Source organism: Plecotus auritus, assembly GCF_963455305.1.
Source record: "Plecotus auritus genome assembly, chromosome: 14".
Classification (NCBI taxonomy): domain Eukaryota; kingdom Metazoa; phylum Chordata; class Mammalia; order Chiroptera; family Vespertilionidae; genus Plecotus; species Plecotus auritus.
The window spans coordinates 4,144,925-4,170,988 of NC_137780.1; the positions used below are offsets into that span (position 1 = coordinate 4,144,925).

Sequence of the window (26,064 nt, forward strand, 5' to 3'; positions counted from 1 at the left end):
CGGGCATGTGCCCTGACCGGGAATCGAACCCTGACCTCCTGGTTCCTAGGTGGATGCTCAGCCCCTGAGCCGCGCCAGCGGGCATGTTCTTATTGACCAGGGCAGCTGGTCCTCGGTGAGCTTTAGGGCCCTCCCTCTCCTTGTCCGGTAAATCAGACACGGGACGCACAAGGTCCAAACCCACTTCTCCGCGGGGGCATCCTTGTGTTGGCGCCCCTGCCCGCCGGCCGCTGAGCTCCGTGTTTGCTTTGGCGCTGGTCCCGGGGAAGCGTCTACGGAGGGCAGTTCCGCTCACCGGGCAGTGAGCTGAGATAAGGATCGGCGGCCCCGATGGAAACATGCGACCCGCCTTTTCCACGGAAAAGCTCTGTCGCTGGGTGACTGACGTGCTGTCCCAGTGGCCCGAGGTGCTAGCTCTTGCAAGAACCGAGCTCCGGAAAAAAAATATTTATTTAGCGATCAGCTCTTCCTCTACGGAAAACATTGCAAAGACATTTAGGGGAAGAAGGCCGGCCGGCGTGGCTCAGTGGTGGAGTGACGGCCTGTGAACCAGGAGGTCACAGTTCGATTGCCAGTCGGGGCACATGCCCATGGTTTGGGCTGGATAGACGGCCTGCAGGAGGCAGCCGATCCATGATTCTCTCTTCTCTCTCTCTCTCTCTCTCTCCCTTCCTCTCTGAAATCAACACAAATATCTGGCTCTTTACAGAAAGAGTTTGCCAGCCCCTCCTCTGAATAAAAACGAGACGGCCATGAGCGAGCTCTGTTCCTGTAATGCAGACCATCGCTATCAGTAACGGCAGTGACATATGCTATTCCTTAGTGACATGTACTATTCCTGAGCCCCCTTCCGGCGGCAACACCGCCATTCTCCACCTCAGGACCTGCCCGCGTCCTGAGCAAAACCGGTCCTGGCTGCCGCCTCCGGGCCCAGTGTGGGTTCCTGCGCTCTCCCCATAAAGCCATCTCCTCCCCCCGTCCCGCCCCCCCGCCCCCCGCCGGCCCCACTGGGTCTCCCCAGCGTGTTAGGCAGAGGGTCCTGCCCCAGCTTGGCCCTGGCCGGCCTCACCACGCCCTGTGGGTCTGTCGGAGCCCGAGAGGGCAGAGGCCTCTCCCTGGCGTTTGCCATCCGGGTGTGTCCCACCTCCGTCGGCAGGGAGGTTTCCAGGCAAAGAGGCAGAGCCCAGGGCCTGGGCTGGCAGACACTCGCGTCTCGCTCCTTCCTACCCCTCACCAGCCCGCGCCCGCTGCCCGGGGAGCAGCCATGCCTTATCTCCACCTGGCCCCGGGGCCCCAGGAGCACCCCACTCCCAGGGATGCCCGCAGCACCCACTCCTCCGGCCAGAGCTTCGAGCAGCTGCGGCGGGAGTGCCTGCAGAAGGGGGTCCTATTTGAGGACCCCGACTTCCCCGCCACCAACTCCTCTCTTTTCTACAGTGAGAGGCCCCCAATCCCCTTCGTGTGGAAGCGGCCAGGGGTGAGTGCAGCGGGGGGCGGGAGGGGGGACTCCTGGGAGGGGGCAGCAAGGAGAGGAGGGGCTGGAGGGGTGCCCACCCCTGGCTGGCTCACCTGCTGTGGCTCCTGCGCAGAGGCTGTGAGGGCAGGAGCTGTAACTGGACGACCCAGGCGTCCGGGCTGCCGGCCACGACTCGAGCCACTTCAGCAGAGACAGGGCTGAGTCCTAGATCAGCGTGTGTTCCGATCTGCCACAGCGTGGAGCGGAACAGGTCACCCACGAACATCTCGCCCCCTCCCCCGCATAAGCCAGCTGCTTATATTGGGTGGAAGGACGAGGATTACGTGGGGAAGCAGGAATGACAGGCGTGGGACAGGAGGCACGGGAGAATGGTTACAGGTTACAGGTCATGCGGGCTGCGAGGGGGGTCGCCGCCAGGCACCCTGGGACCAGGTTACAGGCCATAGGGGCTGGGGGTTGCACGTAAAGAGCGGGTGCCTCCGGGGCTCGGTCGTGTGGGCCTCGAGGCTGTCAGTCTTTCCATGAGGGCAGGCAGCTGTCAGGACAGGAGGGTGGACCGCATTCCGACGTGAGCGCCCATGTCCCGGGCGTACGGCTCCCAGCCAGGGTGCAGCGCGCTTTCCCTACAGAACAGAGCCGTCACGGCGACCGGAGCGCCATGACCTTGTCTTACCACGGCCGCCGGCCCCCACGGTTCTGTTTCTGCCCTTGACAGAGTGACGTGCGGGGACACACATCAGCAGGTGGGGACGCAGGGGGCTGGTACCCCTGCCCCTGGCTGCGCCCCACCCCCAGCTCTCTGCCTCCCACCCAAGCTCAGGAGGTGGTGAGCAAGTGGGGCCACAGCTTTCTCCAGGACAAGACTCAGGGGACGCATGGAGGGTGAATCTGAAGATGGTGGGGGGCCATTCAGACCCCCCCCCCGGGCACCAATGCGGAGTGGGCACATGTGGCGTGCCCAGTGGCTTCTGGCCACTCTTCCTGAGTGCCCAGTGGGGTGGCACACCCCGCAGGTGCCAGTACAGGTGTGATGGAGGGAGGCCATGAAGCAGGTTCTCTGCCAACCGGGAGCCTTCGTGCCCGAAGGGAGCCAGCATCCGTGCCGCCCCGCCCAGCAGCCGCGAGGTCCCGAGGGCCGCCAGCTGGTCCCCGGGAGTCAATATTTGCCAGGCTGATTAGTCAGGGCCGACCTCTGTCCGGGCAGTGCTGGCTCGTTCCCTCGGGGTGGGTACTGGCCTGGGAGCGGCTCCCGGGGGGGACAGGTCGCCGTGGGCAAGGAGGGGGGGCAAAGAGTGCTGGCCCTGAAGGTGAGACCTGGGTGCCGGCCCCACGCACCGGCCCTGTGACTGCGGTGACGGCCCTTAACCACCCGAGCCCATCTTCTCACCTGTCAGCCGGGTCGGTAAGGACCGGTGCGGACCCAAGGCCGGCACACGGCCGTTTTCGATCGGTGACGCCGTTCTCACTGTGACTCTTGCGGGCAACAGCATCTCCATCGTCGGCTGAGTCTGGTCTTACAGGGGAGCCTCCGAGCTCCCTCCGTTCAAGGGATGTCCACGTTTCACACTAAAACCTCGGGGCCCTCAGCGCTGGCCCAGCGTGAACACGCACTTGGAGGTAGTGTAAGCTCTGTATTGCCGTTTCCTGTTGGAGGCAGAGTGTGTGCGTGCATGCGTGTGTGCGCATGCGCACGCGCGTGCGCATGGGTGTAGATGCATGCGCACGCGCATGTGTGTGTGCATGGGTGTGCGTGTGTACTTTGTACTTGTATGCACGTGCATGTGTATATGTTTGCATGTGCATACGTATATGGGTGCGCATACATGCGTACTTTGTACTTGTGTGCAAGTGCACGTGTGCGTGTGCCTGTGTGTTCGTGTGTGCATGTGCTCGCCGACACGCCGTCCTGCCGGGTACCATGCAAGCTGGTTCTGGTTCACTGGCGTCTCCCTGAGCCTGGCAAGGCTGCCCCGGGACGGCTGAGCATTCCTTCTGAGGAATCCCAGTAGCGTTCTCCCGTCCTAACTGGTCTCCCTGCCTCCAGCCTGACCTACGCCCCCTACCTCCAGCCTGACCTACGCCCCCTACCTCCAGCCTGACCTACACCCCCTACCTCCAGCCTGACCTACACCCCCCTACCTCCAGCCTGACCTACACCCCCTACCTCCAGCCTGACCTACACCCCCTACCTCCAGCCTGACCTACACCCCCTACCTCCAGCCTGACCTACACCCCCTACCTCCAGCCTGACCTACACCCCCTACCTCCAGCCTGACCTACACCCCCTACCTCCAGGGCTCCTGCCACCCCTGCCCAGCGCCCTCAGGGGGCTCAGCATAGCCTGGGAATGAGGCAGGGGTCCTCCCCTCGCCCCCGCTGCCCTGGCGCCCCTGCCCCTCCTCACACAGCATCCCGTCCCGCCAGCACGCATGCTCTGGCGGCCTGGGAAGTCCTTCTCTCTGGGAAACTCCCCACGGAGCCTCTTTACCCCGGGCACCTGGCGGCTCTATTTCAGCCCCGTACGCTGCCTCAGAACGTGCCCTGTAAGCAGGAACCCCTTTGTCCCGAACCCCACTGTGCCCTCAACAGCTCACACCATCTGGCATGGTTCAAAGATGGCAACAGCCAATGGTCACCGTGGCAACAGCCAACTCTTACTATGGAAACCGCCCACAGCTACCATGGCAATAGCCAATGGTCACTATGGCAACAGCCAATGGTTAGGAACAGGGCAACATTCCCTGTAAGCCAGGATTACGACATCGCTTAATCTCAAACAGAGCCCGGAGACTGATGCCACCCACGGCGGCCAGGGCCGGGCAGTGCCAGGGCTGGTCCCAGCCGCTGCCCGGGAGCTCGGGCCGCTGTGCGCACTGCCAGGCTGCCCCCTGCTGGAGTGGGGACAGCTCACCACTGCGAGAGCACAGTGTGGCTGCGGGCAGAGCTGGCGCGGGGTGAGCCTGCCTCGGGCAGCCCTCCGCTGCCGCTGCCTCTGTCTCTGTCCTCCAGGCGGAAAATGCCCCCCCCAACTGACAGCCCTCCCTCTGACAGCCCCCCTCTGACAGCCCCCCCTGACAGCCCCCCCTCTGACAGCCCCCCCTCTGACAGCCACCCCTCTGACAGCACCCCCTCTGACAGCCCCCCCTCTGACAGCCCCCCCTCTGACAGCCGGGCCACCTTCTCTTTTTGATCTCAGAGAGGAAGGGAGAGGGAGAGAGAGAGAGAAACATCCATGATGAGAGAGAATCATGGGTCGGCTGCCTCCTGCACGCCCCACACTGGGGATGGAGCCCGCAACCCGGGCATGTGCCCTTGACCCGGAATCGAACCGTGACCCCCTGGTTCCTAGGTCGAGGCTCCACCGCTGATCCACACCAGCGGGGCCAGACCACCCTCTCTCTGATCCCCAGACAAAGTCAGCCTGTGGGGCGTTGATAATTTTCTCAGGGGTGCCCTTAGGGTCAGCACCTGCGGGAGGGAAGGGGCAGAACCTGGCAGGGGGAGCCGTGGGTTGTGGTGTGGCCCCCTGCCGGGGTCAGCCAAGTGCACGGGGTGCTCCGGAGCTGGGAGGGTCCCTGTGGTGGGGGGACAGGCCAACCTGCATCTGCAAACCAACACCTGCCTCTTCCCGCCCGGGAGGGGGAAGGGGAGGGCCCCACCTTTGTATTCCACCCCGCCAGCCCTGGAATTTCTCTGAGAGCAAAGGTCAACACACACAGCTCATTCCCAGACAGTTTCCTATTCAGGAGTGGGGCTGGGGGAGGCTGGGGCTTTGCATCGTCCCTTACAGACTGGGGAACGGGGGACAGGTGTGGGGTGGGACCCGGTTCCGCTTGCAGGACGGAGCTCAGGTCCCTGGTGTGGGGGCAGCAGGGCAGCCGGGAAATGGTCAGGTTCCAGCTCCCTCCCCGCCCTCCCCCCCCCCCCCCCGCCCGCAGGCCTCTGTGGCTCAAGTGTGTCTGCATTTCTGCTCAGCACGTCTGTGGTGCATGTCCTGCCCGGTGAGACCGTGGGGCGGGGTGTGCTCCCAGCACCACCCGCTTGTCAAACACCGCTGAGCTCGGGGGCGGGGAGTGGCAGCTGGAATCAGACAAGTCAGGGGTCATTGCAGGGTGGGGGACAGCCAGCCTGGCCCTCCAGGGAGCCCAGGGCGAGGAGTCACTGAGGCGGATGTCCCGGGGGGCCTGGCGTGGCGGGGGAGGGGGACAGGCTCTCCCAGTGGGTGTGGGCTGCACCAGGCCTCGTGGGAGGGGCTGTGGGCCTGAGTGAGTTGGAGCTGGTCTGGGATGGGATCTCCCAGCCTGAGGGGGCCCACCAGCCCGACCTCCTTGGCCGTGGCCTCGGTTTTCTCCCAGACTCCCTGTCTGGCTGAAACCATCTGCTTTCTTCCTTGCAATTCCCCCGCCCCCCTTCTCAGCCTGCTCCCCGGACAGCTGGTCCACAAAGGCTCAGCCCTCACCCTCTATCCCCCTGCTGACCCCTGGCAGCCTGCTTACACCATGCACATGGCCATGACCTCCTGGCAGCCTGCTTACACCATGCACATGGCCATGACCTCGTTGGCAGCCTGCTTACACCATGCACATGGCCATGACCTCCTGGCAGCCTGCTTACACCATGCACATGGCCATGACCTCCTGGCAGCCTGCACACACCATGCACATGGCCATGACCTCCTGGCAGCCTGCTTACACCATTGCATGTGGCCATGACCTCCTCGTGGCAGCCTGCACACACCATGCACGTGGCCATGACCTCGTGGCAGCCTGCACACACCATGCACGTGGCCATGACCTCCTGGCAGCCTGCTTACACCATGCACGTGGCCATGACCTCCTGGCAGCCTGCTTACACCATGCACGTGGCCATGACCTCCTGGCAGCCTGCACACACCATGCACGTCGCCATGACCTCCTCGTGGCAGCCTGCACACACCATGCACGTGGCCATGACCTCGTGGCAGCCTGCACACACCATGCACATGGCCATGACCTCCTGGCAGCCTGCACACACCATGCACGTGGCCATGACCTCGTGGCACCCAGCACACACCATGAATGTGGCCATGACCTCCTGGCAGTCTGAATACACCATGCACGTGGCCATGACCTCCTGGCAGCCTGCACACACCATGCATGTGGCCATGACCTCGTGGCAGTCTGAATACACCATGCACGTGGCCATGACCTCGTGGCAGCCTGCTTACACCATGCACGTGGCCATGACCTCCTGGCAGCCTGCTTACACCATGCACGTCGCCATGACCTCCTCGTGGCAGCCTGCACACACCATGCACGTCGCCATGACCTCCTCGTGGCAGCCTGCACACACCATGCACGTGGCCATGACCTCCTGGCAGTCTGAATACACCATGCATGTGGCCATGACCTCGTGGCACCCTGCATACACCATGCACGTGGCCATGACCTCCTGGCAGTGAATACACCATGCACGTGGCCATGACCTCCTGGCAGTCTGAATACACCATGCATGTGGCCATGACCTCGTGGCACCCTGCATACACCATGCACGTGGCCGTGACCTGCTGGCAGCCTGCACACACCATGCACGTGGCCATGACCTCGTGGCAGCCTGCTTACACCATGCACGTGGCCATGACCTCCTGGCAGCCTGCTTACACCATGGATGTGGCCATGACCTCCTGGCAGTCTGCATACACCATGCATGTGGCCATGACCTCCTGGCAGCCTGCACACACCATACACGTGGCCATGACCTCGTGGCAGTCTGAATACACCATGCACGTGGCCATGACCTCGTGGCACCCTGCACACACCATGCACGTGGCCATGACCTCCTGGCAGCCTGCACACACCATACACGTGGCCATGACCTCGTGGCAGTCTGAATACACCATGCACGTGGCCATGACCTCGTGGCACCCTGCACACACCATGCACGTGGCCATGACCTCCTGGCAGCCTGCACACACCATACACGTGGCCATGACCTCGTGGCAGTCTGAATACACCATACACGTGGCCATGACCTCCTGGCAGCCTGCTTACACCATGCACATGGCCATGACCTCCTGGCAGCCTGCACACACCATGCACGTGGCCATGACCTCCTGGCAGCCTGCACACACCATGCACGTGGCCATGACCTCCTGGCAGCCTGTGTGCACCATGCACAGTGGGCCCCCTGGAGGCTGGAAGCTTCACTAAGACACCCCGTGTCCCCGTGGACACCCCAGGATCAGCACCCAGCTATCAGGAGCAAGGCCCGGCCCCTGCAAACATGTTAGGAATGTGGCTTTTCCCTCTTTAAATTAGTTACTGAGAGAAAAGTCTGTGTGTTGGGCTGAGCCCTGGATGGTGTACGGCGTGAACAGAACAGGCCCTGAAAGCTAACATTTCAGGACCAGGACGCTGGGTCCTCAGTCCTCCAGGCCCCCCTGCCCCGCCCACCTCGCCCATCCCCAGACTGCAGGCTGGTGCATGGCAGGTTTGTCAAGACGCCTCTGAGCTTCCTGTCCCGGGGCTGTGACTGCAGGTAACCCTTGTCCTCAGCCCCTCCAAACAGCATTTCATACCATCAGACATTTTTCTGGGCCCCACACACGTAGGAACGTCCCCCAGGCACGAATGCAGGCGCCCTCTCGGGGTTACAGGGTCAGGGCCCCGTCGAGTAATGGAGCGGGTCTGCCGTGGGCTGGCCTGTGGTGTGTGGGTTCCTCACTTCGTGCAGGAAAGATTTCACCACACGAGTCCCGGTGATTTTGCGAGTACGTTGATGAAAGCTGGAGACAGTGAAACGAAGGGGGCGCTTAAGGCAGAAGAAGAGAGAAAGGCAATGGGAGAGTGAAAGTCGGAGAAAAGGGGGCGTTGGAGACAGATTCAGGGAGCAAGCCCCGGACGCGCTGCTGCTGCCTGCTGCTCCCTGGTTGTCAGTCTCGTGGGGTCCCGGCGAGTTTAGGAGAAAGAGAGCAGAGACACGGAGCGTGGGGCTCACTGTGGAGAGGGTACACGTGTGACCTTTATCTTGAGGCTTTTCACCTGTGTTTGATGGGAATCCGAGGAAAGGTCTCAGGGGAGGGTCTTGACAGAACATCCCTTAGCTTTCCAGCTGTGTCCTTCAAGATGCCGATTCCCTAAAATGTGGGTGGAGAGGAGTCAGGGGTTCGTTCTGTTTCCAGAGAACATCTCACTCTTCCAGGAGATAGTGGAGAACCCAGAATTCATCCTCGGAGGGGCCACCAGGACGGACATCTGCCAGGGGGAGCTCGGTGCGTGTGAGCAGAGGGAGCAGGGGTGGCAGGTCGGACAGACCGCCCGGGCGGCCAGCCAGCGGGGCGGGACCTCTGGGGTTGGGGGCCGTCCCTGCACCACCTCTTCTCCTCCGTCCCTCCTCCCCGCAGCCCACCCGGCTGCTCCGTTGGTGGGATCCCAGGGCTCTTGTTCCCTGGGTTGGAAGTGTCTGGGGTCGGGGGCCCCTGGCTGCAAAGTGGGGGTCTGGAATGACAGAAAATACTGTCTGAGATTTGACTTCGTTTTTGTTTGTTTATTTATTTTTTAATATATTTTTATTGATTTCAGAGAGGAAGGGAGAGGGAGGGAGAGAGAGAAACATCCATGATGAGAGGGAATCATGGATCGGCTGCCTCCTGCACGCTCCTTACTGGGGATCAAGCCACAACCCTGGCATGTGCCCTGACCGGGAATCGAACCGTGACCTCCTGGTTCACAGGTCGATGCTCAATCCCTGAGCCACGCCGGCCGGGCTGTCCATTCCCAACGCGGAGAGGACGTGCCCACATCTGGAACGCTCACCTCTCGCGGCCTAGCGTGTCCCCATGTGCCGTGCATGGTAACGAAAACCAGGATCTCCGGCTTCCGTTCTGCAGGCGACTGCTGGCTGCTGGCGGCCATCGCCTCCCTCACGCTCAACGAAAAAGCGCTGGCGAGGGTGGTGCCCCAGGACCAGAGCTTTGGGCCCGGGTACGCCGGGATATTCCACTTCCAGGTAAGCGGGCGGGCCTGGCCCTGACCTTGCCTCTCCTGCAGCCGGGAGAGCCACCTCCCCAACTGCGCTCTGTCACCCGTGTGACAGCCGAGTCCCAAACTGTGCCCTGGACGGGCAGCGCCGGCATGCGAGGCGAATCCCCGCAGACATAGGCAGCAGGACTTGCAGCGATGCCCAGCCCGAGTGGCTCAGGTCGTTGAGCATCGTCCTGTTCACCGAAACGTTCCCGGTTCAATTCCCAGTCAGGGCACCGGCCCAGGTTTCAGGCTCCATCCCCGGTCGGGGCACGTAAAGGCGACAGATGGATGTTTCTCTCTCACATCGACGTTTCGATCTCTGTCCCTTCCTCTCTCTAACCACGTCCTCAGGTGAGGGTTAAAAGAAAAAAAAACACGTGCAGTGATGTTTTGGCAAATCTACAGTAAAGGTCCGTGTTAAGAGCTTTGACTTTTGGAAAGTTTTTTTTATTTTTATTTTATTTATTGTTTTAAATAATATTTTATTGATTTTTTACAGAGAGGAAGGGAGAGGGATAGAGAGTTAGAAACATCGATGAGAGAGAAACATCGATCAGCTGCCTCCTGCACACTCCCTACTGGGGATGTGCCCGCAACCCAGGTACATGCCCTGGACTGGAATCGAACCTGGGACCCTTGAGTCTGCAGGCCGACGCTCCATCCACTGAGCCAAACCGGTTAGGGCTCTTGTTTTAAAAAATATATTTTTATTGATTTCAGACAGGAAGGGAGAGGGGGAGAGAGAGAGAAACATCCATGATGAGAGAGACTCATGGACCGGCTGCCTCCTGCGCACCCCACACTGGGGATCGAGCCCACCACCCGGGCATGAGCCCCGAGCAAGCAGGTGGGCCCGGGGCAGTTTGCTGGGACTGAGGAAAAGCAAAGTGATGAGCATCGGCTGTGGGCTGGACCGGCCGTGGGGCTCACCCTGACCTCCGTCGGTCCGTCCCCACCGCCCGCAGTTCTGGCAGCACAGCGAGTGGCTGGATGTGGTGGTGGATGACCGGCTGCCCACCTTCAGGGACCGGCTGATCTTCCTGCACTCGGCCGACCACAATGAGTTCTGGAGCGCCCTGCTGGAGAAGGCCTACGCCAAGTGAGTCCCTGCCGGGCCGCCCCCTCCCGGCCGCCCCCTCCCGGCCTTCCCCTGCCCTTTCTATGGAGCCGGGAGACTCAGCTCGGGTTCCAGGTGTGGGTCCCGGGCCCACCTGCTGGGGGCGCACTCAGGGCTGGAGGTGGGGACGGAGGGGCCGGAGCAGTTCTCCAGCCCCGGGCACAGTGTGGCCCCTCCCCTCGATCTCCCTGCGTCAGAAATCTGGCCTCGGGAGGGGCGGGGAGGGCGGACAGAGGGAGATGCTGATGTGCTGGGGCCGCTCACACATCTGGCTGGGAGCCACGTGGGTGTTGACATTGACGTTTCCCCCCCTTCACGACGCTCCTTTATTTCAATTTTTAAAAGTTTATTTTTTAAATATATTTTATTAATTTATTACAGAGAGGAAGGGAGAGGGATAGAGAGTTAGAAACATCGATGAGAGAGAAACATCGATCAGCTGCCTCCTGCACACACCCCATTGGGGATGTGCCCGCAACCAAGGTACATGCCCTTGACCGGAGTCGAACCTAGGACCCCTCAGTCTGCAGTCCGACGCTCTATCCACTGAGCCAAACCGGTTAGGGCTATTTCAATTTTAAAAATATATATATTTTTATTGATTTCAGAGAGGAAGGGAGAGGGAGAGAGAGAGAGACATCCATGAGGAGAGAGAATCACGGATCAGCTGTCTCCTGCACGCCCCCCACTGGGGACCGAGCCTGCAACCCGGGCACGTGCCCTGACCGGGAATCGAGCGGTGACCTCCTGGTTCCTAGGTTGACGCTCAACCACGGAGCCACACGGCCGGGCTCCACACTTTCCCTGCCCTTCCAGGCTGAACGGGAGCTACGAGGCGCTGAAGGGGGGCAGCGCCATCGAAGCCATGGAAGACTTCACGGGGGGCGTGGCTGAGACCTTTGCCACCAAGGAGGCGCCCGAGAACTTCTACGAGATCCTGGAGAAGGCGCTGCAGAGGGGCTCCCTGGTGGGCTGCTCCATCGACGTAAGTCGCTCTCGTCCCATCCCGGGTCCCGGGCACTGTGCCGGGGCCAGAGGTTGGGGCCAGGTGCCCGGGAACCTCCATGAGGAACAGGACTAGGCGGGGTAGGGGGTACTCATTCTAATTAAATGTTCATTCACTTTAATTAAAGCAAAAGCTTTCGTTGAAAGGTTTTTGAGTATTGTTTTTGTTGTTGTTCATCCTCACCCAAGGATATTTTCCCACTGATTTTTAGAGAGCGTGGAAGGGAGAGGGAGAGACAGAGAAACATCGATGTGAGACAGACACATCGATGGGTTGCCTCCTGCTCGCACCCCAACCCGGGTCGGCAAACCTGTAACCAAGGTACGTGCCCTTGATTGGAATCAAACTCGGGACCCTTCAGTCCGCGGGCCGATGCTCTATCCACGGAGCCACACCGGCCAGGGCTGTTTCATGTTCTTCATGTTACAAAGGGAAGACATCCTTGCTGTGTCTGGTAGATCGATCCTGAGATACCTGAAGGCCCATGTCTGTCTGCCTCCCTCAGGCCAGCCCCGTGCTGTGCCTTTCACAGCCCTGCCTCCCTCATACAAACGGGCACGCACATACATGCACACACAGGGTGGGCTGGCTGGATTTCCCTAAATCGCATCTTACCGTGGATACGTTCTCAAATCTTGCTGACTTTGCATCATATCAGTCGACAGAAGAAATAGAAGAGCATTTAAAATAATTTCTTTTTTAATATATTCTGATTGATTTCAGAGAGAGGAAGGAAGAGAGAGAGAGAGAGAGAGAGAGAGAGAGAGAGAGAGAGAGAGAGAGAAAGAAACATCCATGATGAGAGAGAATCCTGGATCAGCTGCCTCCTGCACGCCCCCCACTGGGGATCCAGCCCGCAACCTGGGCATGTGCCCTGACCGGGAATCGAACCTCGACCTCCTGGTTCATAGGTCGATGCTCAACCACTGAACCACGCCGGTTGGGCAAATAATTTCTTTTTTTTAAAATATATTTTATTGATTTTTTACAGAGAGGAAGGGAGAGGGAGAGAGAGTTAGAAACATCGATGAGAGAGAAACATCGATCAGCTGCCTCCTGCACACCTCCTCCTGGGGACGTGCCCGCCACCAAGGTACATGCCCTTGACCAGAATCGAACCTGGGACCCTTGAGTCCGCAGGCCGACGCTCTATCCACGGAGCCACACCGGTCAGGGCCAATCATTTCTTTATTTCGATGCAAGCGCACACCTATCGTTTCGCCCCGTGCACTTTTGAAACCTGCGCCCGTTTCCTGCCTCCTCGGGAATTTATTCTTTGCTTCCTGTTGCCTGTTTGGAGCATGCGGTTCGGTTCAAGTTTGCGCTCCTACGTGATGGAGACGGTCAAGCTGTTTCGTTTGGAGGCAAGAAAGTAAACTGACCACTGGAGTCCTAGCTGGGGGGCGGGGGGTCTCCTGACCTGGAAGAGACGGGGACTTGGTGAATGTCACTGCTCGCCACCCTCGGGTGTCCTGTGTGCCCTGGACACAGAGTCCGCACCTCCGGGACAGGAGCGGCCGGGCCGGGCACGGAGCTGGGTCTGGCCGGGTGGCCCAGGCTCCGACTTCCTCACCCCGTGGGTCCAACGCCACGGCCCTTTCGTGTTTTAGATACAAAATTCCGCGGAATCAGAAGCCCGGACGCCCTTTGGTCTTATTAAAGGTCACGCCTACACCGTGACGGGAATTGACCAGGTAGGTGACGTGAGCCCCTGCGGGCGGGCGGGCGCGTGGGGTACAGGGACAGACTCCACAATGCCGGTCCCCTGTGCTAACTTAGTGCCTTACAGCGGGGTCCTGGGTTCGATTCCGGTCCAGGGCACACGCCCGGGTTGCGGGCTCGATCGCCAGTAGGGGGCGTGCAGGAGGCAGCCCCGATCCATGATTCTCTCTCATCATGGATGTTTCTCTCTCTCCCTCTCCCTTCCTCTCTGAAATCAATAAGTATCTATTAAAAAAAAAAATAAGAGTAAAGCCATTTTCAGGCATTTCAGAGACGGTCTCATCGAAAGAGGCGGCTGGAATGCAGAGCAGGAAAGAGAGAAATAAGGGACCCCCCCCTCCCACAGCACCAGGCCCGGCCAGCAGGTGTGGGAACCACGTCTTATTTTTCCTTTCCTTCCCTCTTTCCGGTCCTGTGAGGCTTCCCCAGAGAAACAGAACCCATAGGAGGCAGAGATGGAGGGAGGGAGAGCGACGGAGAAAGGGAGGTTGAGATTGCGTCTGAGGACTTGGCTCGTGTGAGGACGGCGGCCTGCCTCCCGGAAGCTGGGTGTCCTTCAAGTTCAAGGGCGGTCCCCAGTCTGGAGAGAAACCCATTCCTTTGCAGACTCCTGTGGACTAACTGCCAGTTCATCACGATTCTACCTTATCTCCCAGACTCAGCGTCACTGCTCTGGGGGGGTCACGTGACGTCAGGGGGCACAATGGCCGCTGGGTGCAGCAGGAATCAGTTCCAAGGGCCAGCGCAGCATGGATGAGTTTTGAGTTTTTTAAAATACATTTTATTGATTTTTTACAGAGAGGAAGGGAGAGGGATGAAGAGTTAGAAGCATCGATGAGAGAGAAACATCCATCAGCTGCCTCCTGCACACCTCCCACTGGGGATGTGCCCGCAACCAAGGTCCACACCCTTGACTGGAATCGAACCCGGGACCCTTCCGTCCTCAGGCCAACGCTCCATCCACCGAGCCACACCGGTCAGGGCGCATGGATGCGTTTTGACGTGTCGTTAGTGTGTCGTAGCCCAGAGGCTTGTGGCCCGGCAGGCCGGGCGGAGCTCACGGCGAATCTGTCATTTCACCTTTCACCTTTCACCTTTCACCTCCGGGATAGGAGTGGCTGGGCCAGGCACGGAGCTGGGTCTGGCCGGGTAGCCCCGGCTCCGACTTCCTCACCCCGTGGGTCCAACGCCGCTGCCCTTTTGTGTTTTAGATAAAAAATTCTTTTACGATCTTCCAGGTCCTCTTCCGAGGCCGGAAAACGGAGCTCGTCAGGGTCCGCAACCCGTGGGGGCAGGTGGAGTGGAACGGCGCCTGGAGCGACAGGTCTGTACGCTCCGTCTCTCTGCGGTCCGCCTCCTCAGCGGTCACGGTCACGGTCACGGCACACGGGCCAGGCTGGCGGGGCAGGTGTGCGAAGGCGGGGCAGCGTGTCCGAGGTCCTGAGGGCCTTTCCCACCAGCTGCTGAAACAGGACGTGTACCTGCCCGCCGGCCCCCCGGGCCCTGGCACACGCCGCTCCCCAGGGAGGGGCCGCCCCCGACCGCAGCTGCTGCTCACGGCCCGCCGCCTAACGCACGCGTGTTTGCTCCTAGTTCCTCGGAGTGGCGTGCCGTGGGCCCCGCCGAGCAGCAGCGCCTGAGCCACGCGGCCCTGGACGACGGGGAGTTCTGGTACAGGCGGCGTCTCCTCCTCCGCATCTCTGTGCCAGCCGCGCGGCAGGCCTCGGGGGCAAGGGGCACACCTTCGCCTCCTTAGGCATCTACTTCCCCCGTCTTCGATGTATTCATTTACCCTTTTACTTACTCGTTTATTTATTTCCCCTTCTTTCATTTGCGTGTGTGTTTATTGTGGATAAATCCAGTCCCTCTGTCTCAATGCCCCCCGCGCCCGTGTGCACCCAGGTTGGCAGACGGCTCCGTCTGTTCTGTTTTGGGGGAGCTCAGCCCGTCTCCGGGAGTCACGGGGATGCCGAGAGCGTGGGGTGGAGCCTCTCTCTCCAGCATCCCTTCCTCTGAGCGCCCGCCCGGAGTTTGGGGGTGAATTTGAAGATGGGGGGCGGGGCTGGTGCTCACGGGTCCCCTCCCTCCATGCCCACCTTGAGGACAGGGACCCTGAAGGCAGTTACCCTGAGAGCATGTGAAAGCATAGTCAGAGCCAGTATCACAAGAGGGAGGCACCTTCCCGAGAGGCAGGCAGTAATGAGTGAATAAGTGAGTGAATGGATGAGTGAATGAATAAAGGAAGGAACCAGTGAATGAATATATGAGTGCATGAACGAGTGATTGAATACATGAATGAGCAAATGAATGAATGAGTGAATGAATAAAGGAAGGAACAAATGAATACATGAATGCATGAACGAGTGAATGAATGAATGGGTGAATGGATGAATGAATGGGTGAGTGAATGAATATGTGAGTGCAGTGAACGAGTAATTGAATACATGAATGCATGAACAAGCGAATGAATGAATGAGTGAATGGATGGATGAATGGGTGAGTGAATGAACGAGTGAATGAATAAAGGAAGGAACGAATGAATACATGAATACATGAACGAGTGAATGAATGAATGAGTGAATGAATATATGAGTGCAGTGAACGAGTGATTGAATACATGAATGCATGAACGAGCGAATGAATGAGTGAGTGAATGGATGGATGAATGGGTGAGCTGTGTCATCACCACCTCCGCCCACGCCCCGTGTCCCACGCTCTGTCGCAGGATGGCACTGAGCGACTTTAAGGCCCACTTCGACAAAGTGGAGATCTGCAACCTCACGCCCGACGCCCTGGAGGAGGACGCGCTCCACAAGTGGGAGGTGACGGTGCACCAGGGCAGCTGGGTGCGGGGCTCCACGGCCGGGGGCTGCCGCAACTTCCTGGGTTCGTAGTCTGCCTGCCACTCTCTCGTCATCCCCGAGTGTCCAGCCCAACCCAGGGACCGCGTGGGTCAGGGCCAGGACCCTAGTGGAAGCACGAACCGTGGGGTCAGACAGGAGGGTTTCAGGGATGGGTGGGGAAGGAGGGCGAGGGGCCACTGGCAGGAAGCTGGGCCAGAACTGCACGGGGCCCTCACCGGTTTGGCTCAGTGGACAGAGCATCGGCCTGCGAACTGAAGGGTCCCAGGTTCGATTCCAGTCTAGGGCATGTACTTTTTTTTTTTTTTAATATATTTTATTGATTTTTTTACAGAGAGGAAGGGAGAGGGAGAGAGAGTTAGAAACATCGATGGGAGAGAAACATTGATCAGCTGCCTCCTGCACACCTCCTACTGGGGATGTGCCCGCCACCAAGGTACATGTCCTTGACCGGAATCGAACCTGGGACCCTTCAGTCCGCAGGCCGACGCTCTATCCACTGAGCCAAACCGGTTAGGGCAGTGGTCGGCAAACTCATCAGTCAACAGAGCCAAATATCAACAGTACAACGATTGAAATTTCTTTTGAGAGCCACATTTTTGAAACTTAAACTTCTTCTAACGCCACTTTTTCAAAATAGACTCGCCCAGGCCGTGGTATTTTGTGGAAGAGCCACACTCAAGGGGCCAAAGAGCCGCATGTGGCTCACGAGCCGCAGTTTGCCGACCACGGGGTTAGGGCAAGGGCATGTACCTTGGTGGCGGGCACATCCCCAGTAGGAGGTGTGCAGGAGGCAGCTGATCGATGTTTCTCTCCCATCGATGTTTCTAACTCTCTCTCCCTCTCCCTTCCTCTCTGTAAAAATCAATAAAATATATTAAATAAATAAATAAATAAGTAAAATATATTAAAAAAAAAAAAAAAAAGAATTGCTCGGGGAAGCGCCCTGGTTTCACCACTGGGTTATTTTCCAATCCAAGGGACAGAAAACACAACACACACAGTCCTGCGTGTATGTGTGTGTGTGTGTGTGTCTGTGCGTGTGTGTGCGTGCATGTGCGTGTGCGTGTGCGTGCGTGTGTGTGTGTGTGTGTGTGTGTGTGTCCTTCCTGTTTTTTAAAAGGAGGAAGAACAATGTGCCTCTGTCCCACGCAGACACCTTCTGGACCAACCCGCAGTTCAGGCTGTCGCTGACCGAGGGGGACGACGGGCAGGAGGCGTGCACGCTGCTCGTGGCCCTGATGCAGAAAGATCGCAGGAAACTCAAGCGCTTTGGCGCCAACGTGCTGACCATCGGCTACGCCATTTACCAGGTGGGTGGGAGCCGCCGGGTCTGCGTTCACAGTATGACTTCTCGGTTCTCGGTTCCTCCTGGGCCTCGCACCTGAGACGCAATAGCCGGGCCCCAAACTGGGTCCAAAGAGTGAAAACCGCCCTGGCCCGTGTGGCTCCGTGGATAGAGCGTCGGCCTGCGGACCTAAGAGTCCCGGGTTCGGTTCCGGTCAAGGGCATGTACCTCGGTGGCAGTCTCCTCCCCGGCCCGGGCCCTGGTCGGGGATCGTGCAGGAGGCCACCCATCGATGTGTCTCTCTCACATCAATGTTCTCTCTCTGTGTCTTTCCCTCTGTCTTCCGCTCTCTCTAAGAAATCAGTGGGAAAATATCCCCGGGTGAGGATTAAAAAATAATAATAACACATAGTGGAAACCAACAGCCTTGCCTCTCCCACCGCAGTGCCCCGGTAAGGAGGACCACCTGGACAAGGACTTCTTCCGGTACCACGCCTCCCAGGCCAGGAGCAAGACCTTCATCAACCTGAGGGAGGTCTCCGACCGGTTCAAGCTGCCCCCCGGGGAGTACATCCTCATCCCCAGCACGTTCGAGCCGCACCAGGAGGCCGATTTCTGCTTGAGGATCTTTTCAGACAAGAAAACCATCAGCCGGTGAGTCCCAGGCTCAAGAATCCTGTTCACCCCACGGCCCGTTCCCGAGGAGTCACCGCGGGACCACACCCCCTTCTCCCCTTTCCCACGACACACCTGTGAAATGGGCAGAGGGCTCTCTCTCTCTCTCTCTCTCTCTCTCTCTCTCTGTCTCTCTCTCTTTTCAGAGAGGAAGGGAAAGGGAGACAAAGAGAGATAGAAACATCAATGATGAGAGAGAATCATGGATCCGCTGCCTCCTGTACACCCCACACTGGGCATGTGTCCTGACCGGGAATCGAGCCATGACCTCCTGGTTCCTAGGTCAATGCTCAACCCCTGAGCCCCACCAGCCAGGCCAGGGGAGTGCTTAACCCATCCGCAAAGCAGGATACAATTCCATTTGAGTTTTGCTCCTCCTCGCTTCAAACAAGCCATTAAAACGTGTTTCCTGCCTCCCCAGGGACCTGGATGGACACGTGGACATCGACCTTCCCGAGGTGAGCCTTGCCTACGTTGCCGTGGGTGCTTGTCACAAAAGCATCACATAAAACCTGTGGCTTGCCCTAACCGGTTTGGCTCAGTGGATAGAGCATCAGCCTGCGGACTCAAGGGTCCCAGGTTCAATTCTGGTCAAGCGCATGTACCTTGGTTGCAGGCACATACCCAGTGGGGAGTGTGCAGGAGGCAGCTGATCGATGTTTCTCTCTCATCGATGTTTCTGACTCTCTATCCCTCTCCCTTCCTCTCTGTAAAAAATCAATAAAATATATTTAAAACAAAACAAAACAAAACAAAACAAAAAACACCTGTGGCTCAGTGGTTGAGCGTCGACCTATGAACCAGGAGGTCACGGTTCAATTCCCGGTCAGGGCACACGCCCGGGTTGCGGGCTCCATCCCCAGTGCAGGGCGTGCAGGAGGCAGCCGATCCATGATTCTCTCTCGTCATTGATATGTCTAATCTCTCTCTCCTTCTTCCTTCCTCTCTGAAATCAATAAAAATATACATTAAAAATAAAATAAAATAGATTGTGGTGATGGTTGACCACCTCTGTGAACATATCAGAAACCACTGAATGGCATTGACTCTATTGATCCTAAGCTCCTGGAGAATAGGCCTCTGCCTTAAAAAAAAATTATTTATTGATTTCAGAGAGGAAGTGAGAGGGAGAGAGAAACATCAATGATGAGAGGGAATCACTGATCAGCTGCCTCCTGCACGCCCCACACCGGGGATCAAGCCCCAACCCGGGCACGTGCCCTGACCGGGAATCGAACCCTGACCTCCTGGTTCCTAGGTTGAGGCTCGACCACGGAGCCACGCCGGCCGGGCTCCGGCTGTTTCTAAGGGACAGCAAATGCCAAGTGTCTTTGTGTGGCCCCAACGCGGGCTCCTCGGTTCGTTCCCAGCCCCCGAAGCCGACGCCGCGGGACCAGGAGACGGAGGAGGAGCAGCAGTTCCGGGCCCTGTTTGAACGCGTTGCCGGGGAGGTGAGGTGTGGTGTGGCCGCCCAGGTGTGGTGCCCGGGGCCTCGCAGGGTTAGAGGCACCTGGTCCCTGAGAGCCTGCAGACGGCCTCCGGGAGCTCACGGAGAAGGTGCGGAGGGGGGAAAGCCACTGTCTCCGCTTTCGCAGGACATGGAGGTGACCCCAGAGGAGCTGGAGCATGTTTTAAATGCTGTGCTGAGCAAGAGTGAGTGCCCCCCCCTCCACCCCCGCATCGGGGTCCGGGCTCCCAGGAGGGGCCTGGGACGGCTCCCCGGCCCTGCTCCTCAGAGCCACAGGCCTGCTGCTCTGCAATAATCTAACACACGGCATAACTTATTGCCTTGTTTCTAAATGTTTTCCACCATAAAGAATCTGATGAGGCCAAAACCGGTGTGGCTCAGTGGATAGAGCGTCGGCCTGCAGACTGAAGGGTCCCGGGTTCGATTCCGGTCAAGGGCATGTACCTTGGTTGCGGGCACATCCCCAGTGGGAGGTGTGCAGGAGGCAGCTGATCGATGTTTCTCTCTCATGGATGTTTCTAACTCTCTATCCCTCTCCCTTCCTCTCTGTAAAATATCAATAAAATATATTTAAAAAAAAAAGCTGATGAGAAAAAAATATATATATATATATATTGATTTCAGAGAGGGAGAAGGAGCTAGAAACATCAATGATGAGGGAGAGAGAGCATCATGGATCGGCTGCCTCCTGCACACCCCACACTGGGGATCGAGCCCACAACCCGGGCCTCTGCCCTTGACCGGGAATCGAACCCGGGACCCTTCAGTCTGCAGGCCGACGCCCTATCCACTGAGCCACACCAGCTAGGGAGATGAGAAAAGTCTTACTTGGTGATACTTTCCTTGGCATTCTTAAACCTGGAATCAATGGGATGAAAGGATAGTCCCATTTTTAAGGCTTTTCCCACCTTTTGCAAATTTTCCTCCCGAAAGGCCGTGTCAGCTTCTCCCAGCAGCATCCTCGGAGGGGGAGCACGTCACCCCGTCCCGCGCCCCAGAGCTGACCCCATGGCTGGGCTCCGGGAGATGTACTGTCCGGGGTTGACCTGAAACCCGCTGTCTCTGTGATTTCAGAAAAGGGCGTCCGATTCGAGAAGCTGAGCCTGATTTCCTGTAAGAACATCGTTTCTCTGATGGATGTATCCTCCCCAGCGCTCGGGCAGAAGTAGACGCTGAGGTCTCTCTACGGGGCAGACCTTCCTAGGAGACCTGCAGGGCGGTCTTTTTTCTTTTTTTAAAAAATATTTTTTATTGATTTCAGAGAGGAAGGGAGCGGGAGAGAGAGATAGAAACCCCCTCCCTCAAAGGCGAGACTCTGAGTCCCCCAGGTCACCCACCCCAGCGCATTGGCCCTCCCCGCCGTGGCCCCAGGCGGGAGGTCCCCCGAGGAACCTCACTGGAAACACACTCGTGTTTTCCTTCACGCGCTCGGCACAGACCAGCGGCAACGGGAAGCTGGATTTCGATGAATTCAAAGTGTTCTGGGAGAAACTGAAGGCCTGGACGGTATGTACCCTGGGCACGTGTGGCCTCCAGGGGGGCTGCAAACCCAGAGTAGAGGAGGCTCTATATTTTTAAATATATTTTTATTGCTTTCAGAGAGAAAGGGAGAGGGAGAGAGACAGAAACATCCATGGTGAGAGAGAATCATGGACCGGCTGCCTCCTGCACGCCCCCCACTGGGGATCGAGCTCGCAACCCGGGCATGTGCCCTGACCGGGAATCGAACCAGGACCTACTGGTTCATAGGTCGACGCTCAATCACTGGGTTATACCGGCCGGGCCAGAGGGGTTTTAAAAGGCTGAGACACAGCCGGCCGGGGTTTGTGCTCAGAGGGCGCAGCCGGCCGGGGTTTGTGCTCAGAGGGCGCAGCCGGCCGGGGTTTGTGCTCAGAGGGCGCAGCCGGCCGGGGTTTGTGCTCAGAGGGCGCAGCCGGCCGGGGTTTGTGCTCAGAGGGCGCAGCCGGCCGGGGGTTGTGCTCAGAGGGCGCAGCCGGCCGGGGTTTGTGCTCAGAGGGCGCAGCCGGCCGGGGGTTGTGCTCAGAGGGCGCAGCCGGCCGGGGTTTGTGCTCAGAGGGCGCAGCCGGCCGGGGGTTGTGCTCAGAGGGTGCAGCCGGCCGGGGTTTGTGCTCAGAGGGTGCAGCCGTTCGGGGTTTGTGCTCAGAGGGTGCAGCCGGCCGGGGTTTGTGCTCAGAGGGTGCAGCCGGCCGGGGGTTGTGCTCAGAGGGTGCAGCCGGCCGGGGGTTGTGCTCAGAGGGCGCAGCCGGCCGGGGGTTGTGCTCAGAGGGTGCAGCCGGCCGGGGTTTGTGCTCAGAGGGTGCAGCCGGCCGGGGGTTGTGCTCAGAGGGCAAAGGCAGAACCCAGGAAGCACCCCAGCACTTGCTTCTGATGTTGAAGCAGCAGCTCAGTGCAACTGCCCAAATGACAAGGGGAAAGCAGGGACGCCTTCCTCTGGAGGCCCCCAACCGTTGCCTCCCGCTCTTGTAAGGAATCGGCCTTCCCCGCCCCCCGTTAGTGCCATCGAAGGTGCCTTCGGGGGCTCTGTGGTCCTCACAGCCTCTGTGTCCCCGCCAGAACCTTTTCCTTCGGTTCGATGCTGACAAGTCCGGCACCATGTCCTCCTACGAGCTGCGGACCGCGCTGAGAGCCACAGGTGAGGCAGAGCCTGGCGTGTGGACACGGGCCGACAGGGGCGGGGGAGGGCTCTAGGGAGGGACAGCCAGGGGCCGTCAGGGTGGCACCCGCTTCTCACGCCCTAGGAGGGGGCTGGTCTGTGACCTCCCGGTTGGTGCTTCCTCAGGTCACAGAGCCCGGCCAGCGTGGCTTGGTGGTTGAGCATCGACCTAGGAACAAGGAGGTCCCGGTTTGATTCCCGGTCAGGGCACATGCCTGGGTTGCGGGCTCGATCCCCAGTGTGGGGTGTGCAAGAGACAGCCGATTCTCATGACAGATGATTCTCTGTCATCATGGATGTTTCTCTCTCTCCCTCCCTCCCCCTTCCTTTCTCTGAAATCAGTAAAAATACATCTTAACAACAACAAAAAAACACACAACTAAGACCATGAGCTCATTGAACTCTGAAGGGACAACTGTGACTTCACCTCCCCCCCCGGTCCTGCCCCCCAACACACACAGAGTTGCCCTGACCGGGAATCGAACGGAACCGTGACCACCGAGCCATGTTGGGCAGGCAACCCTTCACACACAGACACACACACACGAACACACACACACAGACACACACACACAGAGACACACACACAGACACACACACAGACACACACACATGAACACACACACAGACACACAGACACACATACACCCAGACACACACCCAGACACACACACAGACACACAGACACACACACAGACACACACACAGACACACACACAGAGACACACAGACAGACACACACAGACACACACACACACAGACACACACACAGACACGCACAGACTCACACAGACACAGACACACAGAGACACACACACACACAGACACACACAGACTCACACACACACACCCACACACACACAGACACATACACACACAGACACACACACGCACAGACACACACACACACAGACACGCACAGACTCACACACACACACACAGACACATATACACACACACATGCAAAGACACACACGCACACACACTGCCCACTGCGTTCAGACCGGGTCTGGGAGCTCCGGTCAGCAGCCGCCCAGCTGCCAGCCCTCGGCACTCAGCCCCGTCTCCGCCCGTCCACAGGCTTCCAGCTGAGCGGCCGCCTCCTGCAGCTGGTGGTGCTCCGCTACGCGGACCAGGACCTGCAGCTGGGCTTCGACGACTTCCTCAACTGCCTGGTGCGGCTGGAGAACGCCAGCCGTGAGTGTCCCATGTCCCCGGCCCGGGAGAGGCCACGCCCCTCGGCCACCTCCCGGGACAAGGGACAGACAAACGTGCCAAAAAGTGGGGCAAAGACCGGGACCTCCTGGTTCATAGGTCGACGCTCAGCCACGGAGCCACGCCGGCCGGGCCTTCTGCTGTATTTCCCAAGGTCCCAGGTGACTGTCAGGGGCAGCCGGGGTGACTGGCTGACCACTTGGACTGAGAGGGAAACGGAGGCCGAGGGAGCACAGCCACTCTGGTTATTGGGAGACGCAGCACCCGGCTCCTCCCCCGCGTGGGAGCACCCACAGGGCTCCCCTCTCATCAGGGACTCACAGGCTTTCAAGACTCATGCAAAACTCCACCTGCAAGCGCTTTCGTCCTGTGGGGAGGGGCATGGGTTGCAAGGGGTCTTAGCCCGCAAACAGCCAGGATCGGGAGATATTTGGGACCCAGGAGCCGGCTGGAGATTGTGGATGACAACACGTGCCACCTGGGGCTAAGGCCACCTGCTCCCAGAGTCACCTGAGTCCAGGAGGCTTCCTCCAACCCAGGTGTCCTCAAACTACGGCCCGCGGGCCACATGCAGCCCGCCGAGGACATGTATCCGGCCCGGCGGGTGCCGCTGCCTGTCCTGCTTAGCAGCCGACGCGTCCCGGGCCGCAGTGCGCATAGGAATTTGTTCATAGTTTTTTTTTTTTAACTATAGTCCGGCCCTCCCACGGTCTGAGGGACAGTGAACTGGCCCCCTGTTTAAAAAGTTTGAGGACCTGCCGAAACCAGTTTGGCTCAGTGGATAGAGCGTCGGCCTGCGGACTGAACGGTCCCGGGTTCGATTCCGGTCAAGGGCATGTACCTTGGTTGCGGGCACATCCCCAGTGGGAGGTGTGCAGGAGGCAGCTGATCGATGTTTCTCTCTCATCGATGTTTCTAACTATCTGTCCTCTCCCTTTCCGCTCTGTAAGAAATCAATAAAATATATCAAATAAATAAATAAATAAATAGATAGATAGATAGATAGATAGATAAATAAATAAATAAATAAATAAAAAGTTTGAGGACCCCTGCTCCAACCCCTTGAGCGAAATCCCATCAGCGGGCCGAGTCAGGCCTGTGTAATACCCGTGCTCACCACCAGGGGGGCAGCTCCTCTGCAGGCTGCGGGGGTGGGGGCGGTGCGCTAAGCCTGTGGAAGGACCCATCCCCTCAAGGATGCCTTTCTCCGTCTCTCCCATCAGGCGTGTTCCAGGCTCTCAGCACGAAGAACAAGGAGTTCATTCATCTCAACATAAACGAGGTACGGCCGAGCCAGACCTCCCGCTCAGGGACCCAGGCAGGGCTGGGCCCGCGGTCCGCGCGCTCCATCAACGTTTGCCGAATGCATGATGGCAGGCGAGGGCTAACGTTTAGCTTTGGGGCAAAACAGCAACACGCACACGGCTGCTGTGTTTATGTCCCGTGCACTTAGCCGTCCACATGATTGCTACAATAGCCCTCCGAGCTCAGGATGGACAGTCTCCCCATTTTGCAGAAGTGGAAACTGAGGCATAGAGAGATTCGTCCCCGGGAGCAGTGAGCTAGCAAGCCCCGCCTCCTTCTCCTCCTCTTCCTTCGGCCACGAGGGCTCCTCAGCCTGCCTTCCAGGCCCCGATTCGCTCACGCCCCGCCCCCTGGCTCATGTCATCCAGGGGTCTCGTGATTCCTGGCATGTGCGTGTGTGTGTGTGTCTGTGCGCGCACACGTGTGCACGTAGGAAGGTATGCACACGTGCAAACTCCTCAAAAACCCAGTGACAGGGGCTGATCACAGCAAAAACGATGGAGGGCAGGGCCTGAAGGGGGTTCCGAGGCTGGGAAGATGCGTGGAGGTGTGGATGGTGCCCCCCCAGCTGCCCCGTGTGGTCCCAACAGCCAGCAGCATGGGCGCCACCTAGGGGAGGCGGTTAGAAATGCAGTGACTAGAGGCAGCAACAGGGTCATAGCCTTCCAAGCTGCTGAGAGTCTGGACCAGGGGTCCTCAAACTTTTTAAACAGGGGGCCAGTTCACTGTCCCTCAGACCGTGGGAGGGCCGGACTATAGTTAAAAAAAAAAACTATGAACAAATTCCTATGCGCACTGCGGGCCCGGGACGCGTCGGCTGCTAAGCAGGACAGGCAGCGGCACCCGGCGGGCCGGATAAATGTCCTCGGCGGGCCGCATGTGGCCCGCGGGCCGTAGTTTGAGGACCCCTGGCTCTGGACCTTGCATGTTGCACGTCGAGGATGATCAGAGGGCGGAGCTCCGGGGCCTGAGCCAACGGGGCCCCTCCTGAGGCGGGTGGGGAGGTGGAGGGCTCACCGGTTCATCTCTCTCTCTCTCTTTCTTTCTTCCCAGTTCATCAACCTGACAATGAACATCTGAAGCTTCCCCAGGTGACGCAGCCGGTCCATTTGGGATCAGACTCTCTCCCCACCCGCTGTCGAACCCTGTCCGCCCCCACGGCCCCCACACCACCTGATCTGGGAAGACTGAAATGGCCTCGCTGTGCCGTCCGATTTCATGCTGCTTCTCTGTGACACCACCGCCCGGGGATG

The 26,064-nt window shown here is 58.9% G+C and overlaps 1 protein-coding gene across 3 annotated transcripts; it reads left to right on the forward strand.

The window, feature by feature from the left end:
- Positions 1-1,264: 1,264 nt before the first annotated feature.
- On the forward strand, positions 1,265-25,979 carry CAPN9 (calpain 9; the record flags this gene model as incomplete). Of its 3 annotated transcripts, XM_080651222.1 has the most annotated exons (20): positions 1,265-1,477; positions 8,657-8,726; positions 9,345-9,463; positions 10,446-10,579; positions 11,414-11,582; positions 13,214-13,297; positions 14,564-14,649; positions 14,919-14,996; positions 16,051-16,211; positions 17,342-17,499; positions 17,920-18,128; positions 18,571-18,607; positions 19,520-19,600; positions 19,745-19,802; positions 20,692-20,756; positions 21,055-21,123; positions 22,192-22,270; positions 23,372-23,488; positions 24,730-24,788; positions 25,865-25,979. In XM_080651222.1, 20 exons carry the CDS (start codon positions 1,265-1,267, stop codon positions 25,889-25,891), a joined length of 2,073 nt encoding a protein of 690 aa, XP_080507348.1. In that variant the 3' UTR covers positions 25,892-25,979. The 3 variants fall into 3 exon arrangements, with proteins under 3 accessions (XP_080507348.1, XP_080507349.1, XP_080507350.1); XM_080651223.1 differs by lacking the exon at positions 14,919-14,996; XM_080651224.1 differs by lacking the exons at positions 8,657-8,726; positions 9,345-9,463.
- Between the last annotated feature and the right edge of the window lie 85 nt (positions 25,980-26,064).